The 22,665-nt window shown below is 30.3% G+C and overlaps 3 protein-coding genes across 4 annotated transcripts in view; 2 read left to right on the plus strand and 1 right to left on the minus strand.

The window, feature by feature from the left end:
- The window catches only part of LOC108760615 (protein NPC2 homolog), a 5,597-nt gene extending 3,276 nt beyond the window's left edge, over positions 1–2,321 (plus strand). Inside the window, exons 2-4 of the mRNA XM_018506675.1 lie at positions 1,230–1,343; positions 1,614–1,795; positions 2,149–2,321. Of these exons, the coding sequence (XP_018362177.1) occupies positions 1,230–1,343; positions 1,614–1,795; positions 2,149–2,232 (380 nt within the window). The 3' untranslated portion in view covers positions 2,233–2,321. The remainder of the gene's footprint in view (positions 1–1,229; positions 1,344–1,613; positions 1,796–2,148) is intronic.
- A 454-nt stretch (positions 2,322–2,775) lies between these two features.
- LOC108760642 (serine/threonine/tyrosine-interacting protein) lies at positions 2,776–4,979 on the minus strand. The gene is made up of 5 exons (XM_018506707.1): positions 4,608–4,979; positions 4,145–4,261; positions 3,733–3,884; positions 3,284–3,472; positions 2,776–3,147 (listed from the first exon to the last, which is right to left on the minus strand). Exons 1-5 carry the CDS (start codon positions 4,617–4,619, stop codon positions 2,931–2,933), a joined length of 687 nt encoding a protein of 228 aa, XP_018362209.1. The 5' UTR covers positions 4,620–4,979; the 3' UTR covers positions 2,776–2,930.
- Positions 4,980–17,704: 12,725 nt separating this feature from the next.
- On the plus strand, positions 17,705–21,836 carry LOC108760650 (uncharacterized). Of its 2 annotated transcripts, XM_018506719.1 has the most exons (4): positions 17,705–17,983; positions 18,631–18,675; positions 19,534–19,653; positions 21,212–21,836. In XM_018506719.1, exons 1-4 carry the CDS (start codon positions 17,720–17,722, stop codon positions 21,419–21,421), a joined length of 639 nt encoding a protein of 212 aa, XP_018362221.1. In that variant the 5' UTR covers positions 17,705–17,719; the 3' UTR covers positions 21,422–21,836. The 2 variants fall into 2 exon arrangements, with proteins under 2 accessions (XP_018362221.1, XP_018362230.1); XM_018506728.1 differs by lacking the exon at positions 19,534–19,653.
- The last annotated feature ends 829 nt before the right edge of the window (positions 21,837–22,665 follow it).

The following is a 22,665-nucleotide window of genomic DNA, read 5'->3' on the forward strand; positions in this document are numbered from 1 at the left end:
GAGTGAGTGAGTGAGTGAGTGAGTGAGTGAGTGTTCAGGTTTCAACAGTATAATAAATTTGCATGTATAATATTTGAAATGTTTTATATGCTTTTCTTTGATGCTAAAAGATATTTATCGTGGTAAACGCGTTCATCGTCATGTTTTTATATTCATGCTGTTTGAATAAACTTCATGATTACAGCGAAATAATAATAATGATGATATATCATTATTCCTATTTCACATTAAAAATACAGTTCTAATACAGTTTTTTTTTGCTATATTTACTTTGTATTTCTATTTTATATTCCTTATATTTCTTATTACGTACATTTCTTACTTTTTTATTTTGAAAGGAAATATGAATACGCGTGGTACGCTGAAAGTAAATAGTAACATAACATTACATGAATATTATAATTTCTGACGATGTAACTGTTGTGTACACAATATTAAATTTATATTGAGTAGAAAATTATAATATTAATGTAATGTTACTGTTAGTGTGTATTTTTTAGTGGGTAGCTAATTTATTTTGAAAGAAAAATTTATTGCATATTAACAGCAAGAGAATCTCTTACTATTAATATGCAACAAGTTTTTATTAAATATATGATTTTTCATGACTAACCGGGGTGCTGCGTTTTGTTTGTTATTGTGAAAGTCTGATTATGTTATCAGTTCATAATGTATGTACCGTTTCATCTGAAGAATGATGTGTGTGACGCATATCGTTTGAGAAATAAATGGTGACTCGCACCTTTTAAACTTATTTTATACGAGAATTGAGTTATCATCAGAGATAATAACAAAGCATGCAGGACAAAGTACGGAATGTTGGTGCCATCTATACAAGTATAATATTATCTAATGATAAAAAATATTTTATATAAGGAGAATTCTACTAGAAATTATAATAAAATTTAATGAAATTTTGTTATATAATAAAAATTCTTGAAATTTTATTATTTAATATTTTGTTACTAAATATTAGAAACCTGTTTTATAATTATAAAATGTAATCAGTTTTATTATTTTAATTATTTCTCTTGGAAATTTTTAATTTATATAAATAAAATCGAATGTAACCCAATCATTATAAAATTAAAGAGCAGTCTACTTTTTAAATTTTTTTTAATATGTATATATATTTTTCTATTATATTTAATATATTATTGTTATCTAATTTGTATTTAATACATTTATGCTTTCATTTAATATAGTTTTCATATTTATTTTCATCTTAGGCTCAACATTAGGTACATTCACGAAAGTAGTAATCTCCGAATGTAGTACGTCTGATGAAAAATGTATTTTTGAGCGCGGTACTAATGCATCTATGTCTATCAGCTTTACACCTAGTGAGTATGAGAATTATATCCAAAGTCACAAATTTTATCTGTGAGGATTCAGTTTTAATTTAATGATATTAAATATATTTAAATTATTAGTTAAAAATACATATATACTTAAGATATACATCTTTCTATAATCTATAATATTATTGTATATAATTATATAATATTTGATACATAATAAATTAAATTAATTAATTATAGATCTATAAATTTATTAAGTAATGATCGTTTTATAATTATAATGTATTATTTTTTTGTGCATTTCTTTTACAGACCAAGATATCTCGAAAATCTTTGCACGTGTTTACGGTATAATAAATTTTATTCCAATATCTTTTCCATTAAGCCAGCCTGATGTGTGCAAGGATTCTAATGCTGGGATCAAATGTCCTTTACATAAGGATCAAGAATATAATTATACAACTACGATGGTCCTGCAGAAGCGTTTCCCTTCGGTAAATAGCCTTACATATAAACTTTAAATTTACCTTCGGTAAAATTTAAACTTTATATGCTATATATATTTCGATTTCTTTAAGAGATTTAATTTAGATTTTATTGATATTGAAATATAATTTATACACACACACCTACGCGCGCGCGCGCGCACGCACAGAGAGAGAAAGTTTTAATTTAATTGATATCTTTTGAACGACTAATTAACAAGTTTTATTTTAATAAATTAAAAATATTTTTTTATCTCCAATTTATTAAAAATTCTAATTAAGCCGTTAAGAATATCTTTTATATGTAATAAAGTCTTTAGACTTATGTGTTCAATTAATAATTTTTAATTTTTATTATGTAGGTGAATGTCAAGATTAAGTGGGAGTTTGTGGATGAGAAGCATGACAAAATAGTGTGCATAGAATTTCCAGCCAAAATTAAGTGATCCAAAAGATATCTCAACAAATGGAAAATATAGAAAAATATTGAAGATTTTATCTTGATATGAAAGTGCTATTTTTTAATTAAATATTTTGACATAAATTTAATATGTAATATTTAACTTCAAATATTGCCATGTCAAAGCATATTAATATGAAAAAATGATGAGAGAAATAAATATAAATTTAAAAAGATCATTGGTTAGTATATATGCTCATATATATTTTAAATATCAACTTTTTTAATTATAAACGATTTAGAATCTCAATAAATAAGTGATACATTATTCCATATATTTTATTTAGCACTTTATTAGATATTTTTCTTTGTAAAATATACTAATTTGATAATTTTCTTTTGTAAACTAGTTCAGTTTACAAAACTTGTTTTAAAACAGTTATAAACAAGAAATAAGATCAAAATTTCAAAGTTAATGAATAATTAATTTATTTAATCAAATTAAATGTTATCATTTTATTGAAATACTAGTAGTTCAAATTTAGCTACACAGTTGTTTTTTCCGCTGCACTGTACGTATACCTTTTGCAGTTATAAAACGATGAGTAAAGAATAAGAAAAATAAAATAAAATAAAAATTAGCAGAAAATGCAGGGAGCTAAAAAAAGATAAATATTTCCGTTCGTTGGATCTAAAATGAACCTTGGTAACTTCAGTTTTCTCCCTACTTTCTATAAGTTATCATCAACTATTTATTGTGTTTTCAACCTTATCTTGCGATCGATTGTCCATTTCAATCTGATGAATTGTTCGCTTACTACGTTGAACTTCCGAATTTTGTTGTTTATTTCTCAGTGTCTTCTCTGCCTGATATATAGGTTCATATTCTCTTAGTTGAATCATAAAACCTTCGTTCGGATTTATGCAGAATCTTCTTTGTTGCACCATCGAATATGCATGCCTAAGATAAATATTACAAATATTTTTCGATATTGTAATTTCAGTAAACAGAAGTGTGAGAATTATCGAATATGTAAAATAAATGTATAATTCTGTAATTCAGACAAAAATATTGTTATTTATAGAAAAAAATTTACATTTGTGAAAGTTCGTATGTTTCCATAACATACGCCAAGACCAACGCGGCAGATCTCGAAATACCAGCGTTTCCATGAATCAGGACTCGACCGCCTAAATTTAAGGCTTCATCAATGAATACTTTTACCTTTTTGAAATGTTGAATGATATTTTCCGTTATTGTGTCAGCGATCTCCAAGACTAGGTATCTATAGAAAATATAAGCACATAAAATATAACTCCATAAAGAGAAATTAAAGACACATTGATTCAAGATTAATTAAATCTTAAGTATATTACTATGAAAAAATCATTATGAAGCTAATCGTACAATTAAAACATAAAATAAAATTAATAATTAAAAATATTAAGAAAATCAGAAATAAGAACTTTTTCAAGTTCTTAGACTCATTCCCATTCTCTTTTTTGTTAAGCCATTATATAAACTGTTGCAATTAAAATCACGTACTTGAAGCTGTTGGGAAAGTTTGGTTTTATAAGGTTTGCCTCAATAGCGTGCCTGACACAAACTATATGTGTTATTCCATGATCAAGCAAAGATTGCAATTTAGAGCGACTGGCAGCACTATACGGACCAAGAAACACACCAGGTACCACTTCCTATAATACAAAATATAGACATAGTGTATATTAAATAAATGATATATAAATTTTTGTAAAAAAATAATAAACAAGAAAATTAAATGTATACTAATTTTTTACGAACTATATAAAATTATAATTTAAAAAGAAACTTTTGTAGATCGATATTCATACACACGATATTCGTTTATCAATAGAATTAACAGATTATGGCTGGTAGTTTGGTTAAACATTTTGTCAACATTTTGTACACAATCTTATTAATTTAGTATAATCACCTGCATGTTTCTTCTCATTGTATAAGTCCATTCTTTAGGTCTCTCTACCCAGGGAATGTTAGGAATTTCTGGGCAGTCATGGTCAGATTCTGATTCATTGCCTCCTCCATTGTCTTTCTATAGAAACAATATATATTCATTCACTTTTAGAAGGCTATGAATATCGTATATTTTGTATCTTATTATATGTTAAAAATATACTGTTTCTTAGAACAAAATTTTCAGGACAATTTAAGCTAAAAATTCTGCGGTCTTCTAAAGGCTTGTATTACCAAAAATTTTAAGAGAAAAAGGGTTAAATTTATTTGAACTCTTAATATTAATATTGATACATAATTTTTTGTAAAAATAAAAAAAATGTAATATAAATTATAAACTATCTCAGAAGTATTATAAGATATAATAAAGCATTGTGCAAGAGCAATAGGTCTATTTTGTTATTGTGTATATAAGCTGAACATACAAATCCGTCCATTCTCGGGAGAAAACGGAAACCAGAATCAAAGATACGGGGTCCATTCAAAATAGGACAAATCTGGTGTCAATGCCATTGTTAAATCCTAGTATTTTGCACGTCCCCGTTTGATTATCGCTGTTTCAATTGCATACTCTATACGATGAGTGTACAATTTTGCCCCACTGACTCTCGTAATCCAACGACGGATGTTGCCCTTTATTGATAATCCCTTCACGTTGATATACTTGTTGTTAAACGAACGCTTGATTTCTTAATCGTCATTATCTATAAGAGCTATGGAATGATGCAGGAATACATGACTTCATAACCTATCATCATATTATATATACATATGTGTACGTATGTTGCAAATGTATGTATATATCACAGAGAAAAGAGTGAGAAAGCAAAAGAAGCCTGAAATAGCCAGAGATAGCCTGAGATCTGATGGGCAGTGTTTTAAATGAAACTCGTCTACTGGCGCCTCTATGTGCACAAAGTGTAGAACTATGTAGCCATGGATACATTCGGCGGGTAACATATCCACATTTTTCAACTTTGGGAGCTTTCCAGCAAGAGACACAAATTGACACAAAAGAGTCGTTCTGGCCTTTTTCGATAATCAGAAAGAACAATTAAAGACAAAATGACTTTTGAGTCAATTTGTGTCTTTGCTGGAAAGCTCCCTTTGTTACCTACCATTGCTTATACTAGCAGCTGATACCATGCTCTCTATATCATTGATTAATTAGTATTGATTGATATCATCAGGCGGCGCAAGCAGTCCCGTTTTGTCGTTATATATAATCGTAGCTTGGTACGCTCATCGCCGGGGGAAGGGACAGTTTGCTTGGTATGGTGAAGGGAGGGAAGTTATAAACCTCTCTATTATTCAGAAAACTATAATTATTTGTTTGTTATTATTAGAAATATTTTTAATATTGATCTTGTTTGTTTTATTATTTATTTATAATATCTGTAGAAGGCTTGCAATAGAGAGAGAGGTATAATATATATAAATCACCAGATTACAAACTGTAATAGTAGCACATTACATTAGCATTATAATTTTTTACTTAATATAAATGTGAAATAACACATGTTGTACTAATAGTTACATTATTGAATAAAATTAAAAACGTAAAAATAATAATATGGTTCAAAAAGAATAAAATTAACAATAATAGACTAGAAAGGCTACGAGAAGCCAAATAACATATATATATATATTTCTTATAATATTCAAAATATAAAAATAATAAACATTATAATTATAATGTCTGTTCATTAATGAACAGACGTTTCAATAACGATCAGGTCATTATTAATTAATGTTAATATAAATTATAAAATAAAAATAGCAATTTCATAAAAATAAAAATTTTTATAGACTCCTTATATTAATACAATGATAATAATAACAAAATGTCTAACTGGGCGTTAGGAATCAGCGAAGGATATAATATTGTGCAAAGCTAACTAATACCTATTCGTAAATCAAGAGACGCAGTTCGACAGATTTTATAGTACGATAAGCGGTAATTTTTTATTGTTGAGGATGGCTCAAATAGTAAGCCGAAACGTATAAAATTGAATTTTTGATTTATGATTAGGTATTAGTTAGCTTTGCGCAATATTATATCCGGCGCTGACTCCTAACGCCCAGTTAGACATTTTGTTATTATTATAAAAATAGCAGTTACACATACAAATTTTATAGTTAGGTAAAATATAAAAATATAAAAAAATTCGACAAATTACTCTCTCCTATCCAACAAATGCATGTGTTCGATGGTTCAGACTGATAAATGTGTAGTTCAGCGCTGATTGTACTTTTTTTTTTCTTGTAAAATAAATTATATATTCTTGATCAATATGAGTCAAATGATAAAAACACAGTTCATATTCAGTCTCAATAGAAATATGAAGCAATAATGCAATAGAGATCAGAGTGTAAAAATGTTTTCAAATTTATTTCAAGAGATGTTATAAATTTATAAAATCAATTAATTATTAACATCTTAATTTTTTTATCGCACAGTTTTTTAAAGATGTTTTATATATATTTTCAAAACGATAACAAAATTATGAAAAAATTACAGATTATTCTAAATTATGTTTAAAAATAATACGACAAATTTTATGACGGTTTACTGTCTGAAGCATAAGTTATTCTAATAAATAGTAGTATTTTTTAAATCTCTAATAAAAATATATGGAAATATTATAAAATAAATGATAAAAATCTCAATTTTTTAATATAAGTACATTAAATATTGAGTATTATTTACGTAGAGTTACATTGCGATGCATGAACTAGAATAAACAAAATATTTATTTGTTCTATATCTTGTATAACTATTCAGTAAATCGCAATGAAACTTTGCATAAATTATTTTGAATGTTTGAAGTACTTATAAAAGAAAAATGTAAATTTTTTAATTATTTAAAAAATTTTCATTTTTAACAATAAAAATAACAACAAATAAAATAAATAAACTACAAAAATGTGTTATTAAACAAAAATATAATTTTATTTACACAACTTTCATATGTATATAGTTTATTTGAAGTGTAAATATTAAAAATCCAAATTTAATTTTCTTTGCAGAGATTGTACTTTTAATACATTCTTAAGGAACATCCTAAAAACTTAATGGATGTTGCTCGAAATTGTTATTGTATGGGTAATTTGTGTTCTGCGCGTATTTATATTTTATTCATTCACATTAATTATATAATCATCCATTTATTGAGATCGAGAGATTGCTCTCTTAGCAGAAATAGGCGTGGCGTTTAATATGTTAAAATATAAAATCTCTGCAAATAGTAAATAATAAGAGAAAGGACATGTAAAATGACGGCAGAAATGTCAGTATAACGATTGCAAAAAGAGATAATTAATATGATAATAAGTTTTTTATGCTACTTGCATGAGGAGTACTGACAAATTTTTAAGTTATTTTAAACGTACGTGCGTTTAAATATATGGAATGTTACATGATACTAATGACACATATGTTTATGTAACCAAAAAGTTTTGACACCATTTTCTCTTCTAATTACTTCAGATTTGATTGGTGGTTACGCATTCCCTTAATTAATCGCATATTTCTCTCTTTTTTTTTTCTCTTAGTATGGCGATCATAAAAGTGATGAATAAATGACTTGCTACAGACTTATTAATCTATTACTTCTTATTCAGGATTATGAGTGCTGTTTATTTATTGAAATATATTACAAAATAAAGCTAATTATAATATAAAGTATTTTATGATTAGATCATGGTTGCTTTTGTTTTGTAAGAAGAAAATATCTTTATTGTAATATAGTTTTAGGTAATCTATGATATTGGTGTTAGATTTCAATATTCTACTACAGAATTCTATTTATAATTTTATACACCATGTATGTATATTCTGATGCATGAGAGTGTATTTTATTATATATAATTTTGATTCTTCAAATGTTTCTTGTATTGTATTGAAAAATAAAACCAAAGCCAAATAAAATTATAATATCTAACATGTGTAAAGAATTTTATGATTAAATTATAATTTTGTTTTTGTTTTATAAAAAAGATGTCTTTATTAAAATAGAGACAATTAAATTAGATGATTTATAATTCGCGTCAGACTTCAAAATTGTATATTATTACAGAATTCTATTTATAATTTTATATGTCGTGTATTTTCATACATTTTATTACATATTTTATATGTATAAGTATATGCAGTTTAATTCTTCCATTTTTTTTCTCTTCCTGTCGTATCATCGACATATATAAAATTATAAATAGAAACATTAAATTATAAATCATCTAGAACGAGTTTAATACCGAAATTATCAGTATTAATAAATATATAATATAATTTGAAGCTTTTGGAAATCCTCGGAAATACCGAGGAGGATTTAAGACGAAATTAGTTATCGATCGCTTCTTTCATTCATATTGTATAACGCGCGATATCTCAAAGTGCATGTCGATCTCGCGGTTTGTAGGGAATAAATCATGCGTACGTTCGGCATTATAAAGCGAGAGATCGATGACGTGGGTAAACGTTCCCCTTCGAGTCTTTTTATATGTCGCTGGTTTTCGTGACATAGAACTTTTCATTGTATAATAGATGTTCTGAAAAACGTGTTGCACTATACGGATCGTTATCTAGCGCCATGGCGACACGATCGTTTTGGGCTTTGTGCCAATAGAAAGGATTTCTCTATTTTATCTCTGATTTATCTCTGACATATCTCTTTCCAAGTTTTTAATATTCTAACTGAAACGCAAGAAGTCTTCCCTTTTAGATTATAACTTTTAATAATTAACTCTTCAAGTCAAGTTGAACTTTGAAGACGCAATCGATATTTTAATTATGAATTCTGGTAAATAAATTGAAATCTGTAAAAATATAAGTAAGATATAATTTGACTTCTATAAAAGTAAAAATTTGTTCTTAAATCTTTCACAAAGAATTTTATTCAGATTTTTTTTCATTTTTATATAATTAGGAACAATATAAAAATCTGCATCAAAGCTCAAACACTCAAGTCATTAATAGAAAGTGCAAAATTTCGTATGGAGGGTTAAATTTAATAATCCATATATAATTTTATGACCATACAAAGGAGAGAGATCTTTTATCGCTCGAATTATTGATTAATAGGATTATAGTTACAAAATGCATGTACATTATACATACTCTCCTCTCACAAAGTATTTCATAGAAATAAGGAATGTGTAAATGACATTCTTTAGCCTTAGAATTTATTAATATGTTAAATATATCTTAGGAATAGAAAAACATATAGATATGTCATAGAATGTGATATAAACGGACAAAGAGCCCGTTACACATTTCCTATGTCTGTATCATATCGCGCTGAAACTATTACCGGCAAAACCGTAATAATTATCAATCTGCAAAGCGCCCGACAGGAAGATTAGCGACGCGTAATAACATGTCGGTTCTTATCCTTTCGCGGCATGATTTTCGAATTGCAGGCAGCAGGAAACGCGGTATGCAGAACGCTCGTGGATATCGAGAGTTGGGAGGGAACGAAGTGGAGGAGAACGACGCAATTTGGTTACGAACTGTTTAATGACTTTTACGACGCGCTTCTGGTTGCAGTAATCGACGGCACGTTTTCTTCCGGGATATGGGTAATACGGTTCTCTTTCGATCGCCAACGCCACGCTTTCGCGATGAAAGTTCGCGTATGTGTATGTGCGTGCACGCTTCCAGTTTGTACAGTTTCAGCTTATATATCGCTTGCGAATGTGTTTCTTAGCGATGGGGCTCGTAGAAAATGCGAAACAAATCACTTCCGTGGGGATTACGATGTTCTGTTGCGCTCGAATATGCATTTTCGGGATCGCGCTTTCCATATTTTTGTTTATATTTCCGCGTCATTAGCGTACGGTCCTTTTATTCCCGTACGATATGTGAAAACATTAAATCAAATAATACAAAATGAATACCAAATTAGATGTTGGAATAATGCATCTATATTATATGTTAATATTTAAATAAATTTCTCTTAAATATGTTATATACGCCGATTACTTTTCGGACTAGCAACGCAATTAAACCGAAATAATAATAATTTTCCTCAAATTATGTGGCGTTTATTCTCTTACTTGGTTGATTTTTTATGCAACGGTTTCTAATTTATTATTGAAAATATATTATATTAAACAAAACAAATATATTACCAAATATATTTGTTATTAAAAATGTGAAAATATGTTACTAAAAATAAAATTTAATTGTATAAATTTATTGTCAAAAGGAGAAAATTATCAACATGCAATTTTCTGCACATTTATTGTTAATTATCACATAATTATTGAATGAATTCTAAAATGTACCGAAATTCATAGAATTTTTATATCCATACAACTTATATCTAATTTTGATTGGTTAAAATAGGTCAGGTTTGCTTTTTCCTAGCTGTCGTATTTTATTTTTACGAAGTGCGGATAGATTGCACGGTACGGTAATATTTTTCCACGCGAGTGAATAGCGCTCGCAATAAATCGCTGTCATTTGCACAGCGCGCGATTCGAAGTACTAGCGAGTGAAGGGTATTGGATAGCACCACCCATTTCGTCACATGGAGAACCGTGTTATTTCGTGCGAATAAGAAGCATCATTCCCATGTTTGTCGCTCTCAAAGTCATTGCTGGGTATTCTGGTGTCATTTAAGATGGTACTCGGGGGCACGCTAAATTCTATTCTAGATCTCTTACAATTCGCGACGGAATAATTAAGTTTACATTTCCGATAGTATAATTATTAAACTTAATGAAATTCTGATTGTAATTAATTGTGTAAATAACACAAGAAGTTTATAGAGCTCTGTTCGACATTGTTTGAAGCAGTCTTAATTTGGTCGTTCTTGTTTGTCCTTCATTTCTCTTGCTTTAATTAATAAAGTTTCTTTAATTATTAGGTGTTAAACTTAATTCCTGCCGTTTTTCGTTTCCAAAATTGATTTGTTTCGAAGGGAAGATGAATGAATACCTTAAACAAAATAATTTCCTCCATTTTCTATTTTATTACTAATTAATAATACCTTATTAATAATACTTTGATTAAGGTATTTTCCTTCGAAACAAATCAATTTTGGAGACGAAAAACGGCAGGAATTAAGTTTAGCACCTAATAATAAAGAAACGAGGACACTCATTGATAATTTATTGAATTGACCCTGGTTTACGTACAAATAGCGTTGCTATTCCACGGACATTCATCAGACATTCCTTGTGTCCTGAAGACGAAGATTTATGGCTTTTGTTGTTTGAGAATTGGACCGACAAGTGTCTTTCGTAGTCTTACACGCTTCTATGTCATGTTTGTGGCCATCATGATAATCATAGAAACATTTAAACTGAAAATTTTCTCTTGTTAATTTTGCTTAATATCTTATTAAAAATATATATAAATAATAAGTATATTTTTATTTATAAAAAAATATCTGTTCTTTTTTTAATAAAAAAATATATAACAAAAATGTTATAATTTAATATTTAATTTCTAATAAAATGTAATGCAATCCATTGCGATTGATTGGGATTTTATGGTCTCCCAAGCCGATAGGTCAGGTCAGTTTCCAGCACGTCGAACACGTCGAGCGCGTTGATCTAGATTCGCGTCCAAGGATGGCAATTGCGCCACGATCCCCAACGACTAATGCGGATTCCCATATTTGCGAGGAACGCGAGTGAACGACAAAGTCACTCTCGCCTAGAAAGTAAACTTCACGTTGCCTGGGGGCGGCTACGCCCTCGAGTCTGGTCAAGCTTTAATTATTTAATTATGTTAGTAAAGGCAAAGTGGACGTTGGTGATCGTAGAATTAAAAGGAAGAGGAATCAAAGTAATTATTCCTGATCGAAAAGAGGAGATGGATGTGAGGAATCGCTGACGAGATTCAGTTGTACGATTGTGAGAATTGAACAGAAAGCAAATTTAATTTAAGAACGTTTTATTAACTTCAATATTAATTAATATCAATTTGTGTTTCTTAGGAACATAATAAATTCTTTTATGTATTTCGAAGTCTGCTTTCTGCTTTATACATATATTTGATTTTTTAATGTTCATATGTAATATGTTATAAGTTTTACAGAATAATCTTTTATCTATCTCTAAAGTTTTAATTTTTTATGTTAATTATCAATTGAATGCAAAAGTTTATGAGATTCTTGATTGAAATTCAAGATTCTTTTAATGGTCATCCTTGGATGGGAATATAGAGCAGTTGTCTCGACTTGGCAGACATAAAAACTAATCGACATTGCTCGTTACATTTAATGAAAACGAGGCGTCAATTGACATTCCAGTCTTCAAGATCACGACTTGGCGAACGCACCTGGAGATTTTTTTTATAACTGCTTTTTATTCCCTTTGCCTAAGAGTACGGGACGTCTTGTATACAATTATACGGCACTGGAATTTAAAGGTTTTCATTGAGTTGATACAATCATTACTTTTAATTATTTATATGTACTTTATGTAATTATTACTTATTTATTGTTTATTTATCAGTATTAATTATTAATAATAATATAATAAGGCTCGTATGAATATACTCAATAAATAACAATTTCAAGGTTTAAAATAACGAGCAATATCAGTTGACCGATAATAATCACATATATTTTCACACATGTATACTTTTAAACATCTCAATCTTAAGATGTTTAAAAGTATACATGTATAAAAAAATATGTGATTATTATCGGTCAACTGATATTGCTCGTTATTTTAAGCCTTAAAATTGTTATTTATTGATTAATTATTAATTTAAACGTTATATTTGCTATTATATTAATATATTGACAATTGCTTAATCTAATTTCTTTTTATTTTAAAAACTTAAAGACTTATTATATTAATCTGTTGACTTTTCATCTCATTAAACATTATATTCTAGACAACTGGTCACATGATGAAATCGTGTTCGAGGTTGATTACTATGCTTCATTAATTTCAGCTTGTAATCACATATCTTTTAGTACTAAAGTGCTACATAATTTTTTACATTTATTATATCTGTGTATAAAGATAATTCCCTTATATCTGCTTCGTTCGAGAATTTTGTGATACAAAATAAGTTTTGTGTGAATAGCATCATTAATTTTCTTAAAATAAGAATTCAATTTATATATTATAAAATATGCACCAATTGACTTTTAAATTTAAAAGTTAATGTAGTAACATATGACGTAACAAAACTTGAAATAAAAAAAAAACATATTCTGAAAAAAATATACAAGTACTTTTTCTATATTTTCTGCTATAAAACTAAATCATGTACAATTTACTGCAATTAAAAGTGATGAATCTCCGTTTCTTATACCACGATCTATTACAATGAAAGTTCCTTGTGTAATATTAATCTTACGTAAAGAATCTCACCTGTCTAAACGATTTTTTCTCATCAGCAATTATTCGCAAGTATTCCCGTTTTGGTGCGCGATCGCATTCGCGCTATCATGCGAAATCGCTTCTCTGTGCAATAGAACAGCGTTACTACAAGGAGAACACAATGTAACATTACACAAGAGTGTCGTAAATATGGCGATTAATAACGAGCGAAATTCGAACAACCATGCATCGAGATTGCATCCGAGGAAATTGGAAGAACGAGCCAAGATATCTTCGCGTATTCGCGTTTGCTTGTTCATTCGTTGCTCGTTATTCATTTGTTTCAGTCTCGATTTCAATGGTAGCGTAAATTGTGATTTGCTGATAAATGATTTATTCGATGATCCGCGTGTTTATTAATTGCAAATTGCAACATCCATTTCATCTAGACTTGGAATTATGTTTTGCTAGCTGATTGCGTTTTCGCGATTGACTTTTGGCGCACAGGAAGAGATAATACATGAGAATGGATAATTAGCTGCTGCCGCATATAATCGTTTCTATTGCGGAGACCGGAAAGACTTTGTACTTGTCTCTTTACTAAATGCATGCGGAATTATTCTCTAGAAAGAGAGCATGAGAGAACGACGTTGCTCATGAAGTAACTTTAGACTTTAGGAGATGGGGCATAAAAATTTCCAAAAATTTCAGATTTTCTAATATTTTCTTGTACGTTGACATGTATTTTTTTAAAGAAATGTTTTTTTGAATTATAAAAATAAATAACAAAGATTAACATAGAAAATAATGATCCGATTAACGTATTACAAGCGAAAATTGTTTCACGTGCAGGAGATTGGTTTATCGAGTGCAGCGATGCACGAATTGCAGCAATGTGTTTTCCGCGGGGGAAAGCGCGTTTGAACGGTGCAGTGGTGCATAAGCGAATGGGGAACGTAAATTTTTTATTTTTTTTAGATTTTACCCACATATGTCAATTATCTAATCAAGCTGCGTATATTGCACCTGCCAACTAATAAGAAACCACGCGATATAACGTAATCGTACAAAATTATACACGATGAAGTAAAACTCGTGGCGACATATTTTCGTGTTATTTCTTACATACTTTTACTTATTCATTATTTCGCTTTTTTACTCCGCATCATATTTCCACTCATGTTATTAGATCTATCTCATTTTAAATGTAAAAAGTTGTAAAAAGGTGTAATCTAGTCAAACAGGCTAATTTTGTTAATATTTTACGTGCAAAATATGTTACATGCACACGGGCACAAAGCTAGAAAATGTTACTACGAATTGCTCTCTTTCGTCCCTACAGTGTTTTTGAAATATTAAAAGACTTGTTTAAAGGTTTCTCGTTCGCGAAAATTCCCTCGGGCACTGCTACGCGATGCACCGTGAGCGTTGCATTAATATTTCTTGCACGCCCGCTGCATCGGCAAACACATATCCATCTCCCTCTCTCTTTCCGTCTCTTGTTCATCTGATCCAAACAGAGCGAGCGTGAGACATTACAAAATAATGAGAATCGTTAAACTTTCCAAGTTTTGCAACGATTCCGCTGCACGACGTATCTACATCCATGCGGGGTTGTTCCGCGCATATACACTTGCGATAAATGCAACGAGTCGTGCTTGGTCAGGGTTGCGTAAATCGCGTAGCGGGTACCGCGGCTTTTATACTGAGTAAGTAGGCGACCGTCGGCCACAGTTCTAGCGGGTAATTGCTAATCGGTCTGAAAAAGCGCGGCCGACGACGAAGAAAACGTAGGGGCGTTCACTTCCACTGCTCGGAAACGCGACGATTTCGCGCTCGCAAAAATCGCACTATGCAGTTCGTGCTTTCGAAGGGAGTGAGAGAGAAGGGAAAAGAGAAGAAGCGAGAGGGAGTCAGATGTACTTAGATGTGACCCAGAACTAAATGCGTTCATGGCTATAAACACCTCTAGTAGTCAGCACTTGTTGCGAAATTAACGTTGCTCGTAAAGTGCGCGTCTATTAGTCCCGAGGGTGAATGACGCACGGAGGGAAAATTGCTGGAACTGCTGTGTATTAAAAATTAAAAGACAAAGCTACTGCACATGAAATGTGTTTACAATTTAAATTCACAATGATTAGAGAATGTCCTTGTTTCAGAGAAACTGCAGTAAAGAAACAATTGTTATTTACTCTACGTTAAAACATAAAATATGAATTAATGCATAAAAGAAAATTTTATTTAAAATTTGATTCTCTTTAGAAAAAAATGAAATATCAATCGGTATTAGATGCCAGTGATACAATTGGGCATTTAATTAATTCAATATCGTTCTTTATGCATTAAGTATGTTAATAATATTAATAATAATATTTTTAAAAATATCTACGTTTACAAAATTATTTTAAAAATAATTTTTATTAAATTTATATGAGGATAAAAATAAAATGATTCTGTTTCTAAGATTCTATTAGAAATTATAAGAAAAGATTATTGCATCCGTAAAAAATGGTCTTTATTTGTACATTATTATACATATTACCTAATTAATTTTTAACGAGCAAAAATAATTCTAAAAAGTTTTATTGTTAACCGGACGTGCAATTTCTCAGCGTAACAGAGAGATTTCAACACGAGGCCGAGATCCGGCATGAAACGAATGACTAGAAGAAAAAGATCACACGGTTTTCCTCGCGCGCTGTAAACGCCACGATTAAAGAAACGCGGATTTCGCTATTACGGAATTAATATACACATACAGAACGAAATTAAATGAGTCAAATGAAGAACGACGGATTTTGCCGTCGTGAAATGAATATATTCCATGTTGGACAGTACTATATTCCATATAAATTAATTTAACATAAATGGGGAGAATTTCATACTGTAGAAAAAAAAAAGATTTAATTATACGATTTCACGAAGAAAACGGCGGAACACGAAGCAACTTAACGTCCTTTATACGTTGCAATCGAAATGAGAAATCAATTCTCATTTCGTTCCGATTTTTTGCACGTTTTATTGTCATTCCCACGCGTCTTTTTCACAATGTATAGGCTTCATTTACTGGACGCAATTGCGAAATTGACCGTAATAGAGCATGCGCGAACGTTTGATGTTGCGGAAACCTATTGTTCCCCAGTTCCCTGTCGAATTCGCCTTAATTGAGATCCCGTTAAGGCAAATTTTCCTTAAACGCTATTTCCCGCTGTAAAAATCTAAGAAAAAATAGACGGGCGTCGTATTTTCTGTTTTAGAAGAATTATAACGTAATTGCAAACTATTACGCGAGCCGTATGTCTTATTTGAGATAATTACAGCGAGGTATCGCGCAAAAAGATAGGGTTAATTGTTGTTTTAGTGTTACACAGAGTATGTCTTTTACGTAAGTCGCAAAGAAAGAAAAAAAATGCCCGAACATTTTCTTTCTCATAAACCTGCATTTTCTTGGAGTGTTACATCCTAATCAGCCGACTCTATCAGCACGCGTTACGCCTAGCGCACCTGCAATACGCGGACTCCTGCGAACGTTACTTGTTACATGCTGGGTTAGTAACCGCTGCGATTTAACATCGTGATTTGTGGATCTCGAATGATCGATCTTAGACGAGAATCAGAAATCAGCAGTGCTTATTAAGACAATTGTGAATATGTCGTGACGCCATTTGTCAAAGTTATGCAATTCGTTCGTACAAGGTGATCTGTTTTTGACTTATGTTAGGAATAGATAATGTCTAATATTAGAAGAAATATAGTAGAAAACAAATTTTTTTTTCAAATATGTCGTTGTTATTAAGAATATTTATAGTAACATGTGATAAACTAGTGCAGTAGAAACAGTTTTATATATAGATTTTCACGAAAATACAACTTTCTAATTGTGAATAAAAATCTTTTTTTTAACTTTGGAAACGTTTAAAAGTTATTAAAGTGGAGTCACCCGGTGAGTATATAGTCCAGTTTTACTTTCCTTTATACGCATATATCTATTTGCTCATGTAATCTTGCGAAACGTAATAATTTAGTTTTATGTAAATCTACTTTCCCACGTAATCTTACGAAATAAAAGGATTCGTTATTTATTTTCAAATTTGTAAACTATCGATGAATTTGATAGTCGTTATCTTGTGTCGTAATTTGCGTTCTTTGTTCGAACGACCTGCTTTTTCGTATGAATCAGACGATATGCGCATTTTATTTCAAGTGCCCCTCTTCGGTAGTCCATAATCCTTGAACATCTTTAAGGATGTCGTTTGGTACCGGAAGTTACACACAAATCGTGATCGATTGGAACCAAGCTCCCAATAAGGGATCCGAAAGGGTCGCACGATTGGTGAAAGGGGTCCGCATCCAAAGCAGTGCAATAGTCGGTATCCCCGCCTCATCCTTGGGTCCCCCTGGGCCTGGGCAGGGCTTAGCTATAAAAGCATACTGCGTTGCCCCTCGGACACGTAGTGTTTTCCCGCGTAGCGCACAAGAAAAACTGTCATCACACACCATGAAGTTCTTCGTAAGTTTTTCCTCGCAATAACGTGAGGAAGTAAAAGTTAAATCGTTGTGGACCCAAGAATGATTCCTTTTGCGATTGATCCTGGGGATTCTGTCACGCAGTGTTGCACAAGTTCTCTGCATTTGCTTAGAATTTCTACTATATTTGTTTTGCATTACGTAGATGTAGATCGCAACTACTTTATTTTACGTTATAAAATTATGATTTAGATGTTTTAATAGATTAACATTATAAAATTAAATAAAAAATAAAGAAAATTCAATATATATAATATAAGTCATAATTTAAAATATTAATTATTTTATTATTACACGCTTATTAATCTATATTATTAATTTGATTATGTTAAATTTAAATTATTAATAATTATGGTTCACATTGAATATTTTAATATGAAATCATTGTGTGACAATATTTCTATTATTATATGAAAAGAGAAAGTTTTTCAGTTATACTTGATATTCGTGATACACATTTATAGTATTTAAAATATATAATTGAACATTTAGTTGATTTTTTGTAGTTTTCATTATATTATGACATAAACATATTTCGAATATATTTTGAATATATATATAATATTATTATATGTTACTATTGTGCGTGTGCATTACATCGCGCAACATTATATTGCTGTATTGTTACAGATTGTTTTGTTTGCTGTTGTGGCGGTCGGCAGCGCCGGATATGAGGCAAGTACTTCATAATCATCATTCAAAGGAGTTCACATTTACATAAATTTTATAATTTATGTTATTATTTCTCTTTGTTATGTGCGTAAACATATAGTAACACTAATAATAACACCATGTAAATTATCTATCAACGTTATTACTATTTCTCTGAATTTTACCTTTGTGATTAATCAAACTTTAATTATTTCATTCTTATTATTAATTTTTAGCAACTCTCGATGATTGTTTCTTCTTAAATAACTAAACATTCTTTGTTACCCGAATATTCGAGCGACTCAAATCTTGATGAGAAAACACACTTTAACAAGGTATCTGTATAATTACCATTTCTTCTTAGTCAGCCATTTTCAAAGACAAATTTGTAGTCTTTTAATCTTTCAGTTTGAAATTAATTTCTTAAAAGTCGTTCACTATCATTATTGTCATTCATCAAGCATGACTGATTTTGTCTAACTTCTTATATTTTGACACTTCAATCTTACTTGAACTTCTTCTCTGTAAGATTTAATTATTTAATATACTGGTCAATAAATGTATGCAACAACTCTAGTAACTTTAAACATTTAATAACAAAATCTTCTTTAATCTTTCTTCTCGTCTTTGCGGATGTTTCTATATCAAACATTATTCTCGTTCTATTCTTCGTAATTTTCTCAATCTGTGATAACTCCTCATTCCTTAAAACACCATCGCTGATTGATCAACGTCATGCGGACTACGGAGGCTCGTTCTATTTCTCTTCTGACAACCGAGTATCTTTAGACGTACTCGGCGGGAAAGTAACTTCACGTAACACCCGTGTTGTCGAGGCGATTGATTCCGATTATATGAAAAAGACTGTTTGACGCACCTCAGATCGCGCAGCCCTGGGTGGCTCCTGTGGTGCACGCTTCTCCAGTGGTGCACGGGCCTCAACCTTGGGTCGCACCCGCGCCCAAATTCGTCAACGTCGAAGCTCCTGTAGCGCACGGCAAGGTAATGGTGGTAGAAAACTATTTCATCGAGAGGTCCATATTATATTACGCGATAGATATCTAGTTACCTCTGTGGCTTTAGCAGGGCTCTAGCTGACTAGATAATTTATTGCGCGATGAAGGTAATGCGCCAAGATAGTGGAGAATGTTAAAATCGCTGTAATAATGAGGATGGAAAAATATTGTCGAAGTAATCATAATTGAAAAAGACATTTAACATTCAATGTATATTTAGCGTTTGATATTAGTTCAAGTAAATGAGATGTATTTTTAATCAATTTTGAAAATTCGATTAGCTGAATTAATACAATGAGAGTAAGTAATAAATATTAATTACGATTTATTACATGGTTGAAAAATATTTGCTATTTGATAAGATATTAATCTTGAGCGAGTATGGCTTGAGATACCTAAAACAAATACTATAATTACACAATTACAAACGATAGATAAGTAATAATAGTTTTCGGAAAATGTCAAACGAGAGACTGAGCAGAAATTGTTACTTCGTGTCGTTGATTGTGCCTTCTCTTCTGTTTAATCATCGGCTGATTTCTAATGTTACATTACGTTATTAGATCTGATCAGTAGTTATGTATCTTTCTTGCTATACGTTGCAGCTATACGTTGCAGCTAAACCGGCAATGAAATAGGTGTCTGCGATCGTTAACTAATTGGATTTCCTACTTAATCGAAGACCTATAAAGAGTCAGTGACGAAACCCGACTCAATTGCATCGAAATAATCGGTGCAGCAAGTCGTTACGTAACGTTTGTTCCGCCTTCAAGTTCTCGTTGCATAATTAATGATAAGCAGCTTGGATTACCTTTGTTCTATTCGTTTTCACAACTACTTAGAAATTTGATTGTAACTGATATTTTATTGAGGAAAGTAAAATGTCCTTTATAAAATTTTTTACATTAAAAAAAAATAATTATTACCTTTATATTATCATAAATTCACAAAATTAATTATAATTACGCAAAAAACATAACACACATAAGTACATAATATGAAATTTTTAATTAAACTTTATTATTTTGTTTCTCTTAAAACTAAATTTATTGTTATTAATTATAATAATTTAGTTATTATATATATTGATTACAATAATTTAATTTGAATAATAAAAATTAATTTAATAGCTTTAACATTAATTTTTTTTATAACTTATTTTTAATGTTATTGAGCATAAATTGCTTACAATCGATTATAATATTTTTTGCAAAATAATAATAAAATAATTCTAAAGCTGATACTTTACGCGGATCGATCGCATCTCGAACAAAATTGTATAGATGAATATTCTTACATTATTTATGATACATGTTTAATATATAATTAATAGATAATATACATTTTTATTTTTTATTTAACATATTTTAATTCTTCATACTTTTAATACATATATTATATTGTTCTTATTATTTGATGTGATTGATTATTTCTGTTTTATGAATTGTGTAATTATCTTAACATTTACACAAAAGCAATATTCAGAAAGCGTGTTTAATAATTATTCTGAGCATATGATCATATCATTTTATTATTATTTACAGCATGTCTACCACGCGCATTTCATCCCCCAGCAGCCCGCCATTCCGCCTCCACATCCGGGTCCCCTGCATATTAAGGGAAATGACCACGTCACTAGACTACATTATGATGGTCCTCATGTATCGCATCCACATCTCGTCGGCATCGAGCATTACGCCCCCGCCCCGGAACCTGCAATCTCCGTCATAAAGACTAAACACGGCTGGGATTAAGGATCCTGTATGACGATGCCTCTTGATTAAACCCATTGATCCAGAGTGGTCTATACTGAAATGGCACTCATCTCGAATCTTATTGATCAAAATAATGACAGCAGACAACTTCGTCGACGATATATTTGATTTCTCGCGAATCCAAATAATTTCAATTGAAGACGATCGTCAAAATCAGCATCTCCGAGGAATTTTGAAACTTTTAGGAGAAATGAAAAATCGTGGACCACTCACGGATCGCAGACCAGGCAGCCAAACTTAAGAATAAAACAAATCCGTCTTGATTTTACCTTTAGAACTACGTATGACACGCCTTACACAAATATACATGGACACGAATATCCGCATCTTTTTCTGTTCCTTCATCTTTCCCAACACCGAAATTCTCGTGCGGCAATTGTGATATTGAAGAAGACATCATAACATCAAAGAGAGCGTTTTCCTTTTCCCCTCATTTCTCGGATCCCGTCCTATTTTTCTTCACTGTCCGCACCAACACTTTTATTTATTTTCTAATAAAAGTTAATGTGTACGTCTTGTGATAAAACAGAAATTATGTTGTCGTTTATTCAATGACCCAGATCCATTTTTTTTTGTTACATTCTAACTACGTTTTATTCTTATTTTTATGCTTATTTTTATTAAGTTTTTTCTTTTTTTTTTCATTTCTTTTTTTCTACTCTCGAAAGGAGTGATAACGATTAGTTATGATAACTGAGTCGGAAGAAATAAATTCCATTACGATTACGTGTGAAACGTATGCAAGAACATAAATTGTGTAATATATTATTAAATGAGTACATGCTACACCGTTCTACAATTTTCATCTCAGCTTTTTTCAAGCCACATTATCAAAGTCCCCACAAGATCAGTCAAGTGTAACAAGATACAGGCACTTGTTTACAAGTTAATATATTGTACGAGGTTGCGTTTAAAAGTTTATGAAAGTTTGCCTATACTGCTTATAAACTAGGCCACTTTGCAAACAGGATTAATTATTATTTAATTAAAATTAAATTATTAGTTAAAAATTTGCTATGCAGCGAAGAATTTGTTTTAATGACCTATATAAAATAATTATTATATTTAGTAGCTGTTATGATAAAATATAATAAGTTAATTTGATATTAGTTTCAATATATTTCTCTCTCTCTCTCTCTCTCGATGCGTAAATTTTGTTATAACAAATGTAAGAAAATAATAACAATTTTACGTTGCAAGAAGAATGCGCTAATAATAGAAGC

This window comes from Trachymyrmex cornetzi, unplaced genomic scaffold, assembly GCF_001594075.2.
Source record: "Trachymyrmex cornetzi isolate Tcor2-1 unplaced genomic scaffold, Tcor1.1 scaffold108, whole genome shotgun sequence".
NCBI lineage: Eukaryota > Metazoa > Arthropoda > Insecta > Hymenoptera > Formicidae > Trachymyrmex > Trachymyrmex cornetzi.

Bases quoted from the DNA above. Each gene is read 5' to 3' on its own strand.
- LOC108760642 (XM_018506707.1), bottom strand. The intron at 3,885-4,144 runs GTGATTATACTA...TTTGTATTATAG, and splicing joins CAATGAGAAGAAACATGCAG to GAAGTGGTACCTGGTGTGTT. The intron at 3,473-3,732 runs GTACGTGATTTT...TATTTTCTATAG, and splicing joins AACTTTCCCAACAGCTTCAA to ATACCTAGTCTTGGAGATCG.
- LOC108760650 (XM_018506719.1), top strand. From the start codon at position 17,720: ATGTCGTTTGGTACCGGAAGTTACACACAAATCGTGATCGATTGGAAC. The intron at 17,984-18,630 runs GTAAGTTTTTCC...GTATTGTTACAG, and splicing joins CACACACCATGAAGTTCTTC to ATTGTTTTGTTTGCTGTTGT. The intron at 18,676-19,533 runs GCAAGTACTTCA...GACGCACCTCAG, and splicing joins TCGGCAGCGCCGGATATGAG to ATCGCGCAGCCCTGGGTGGC.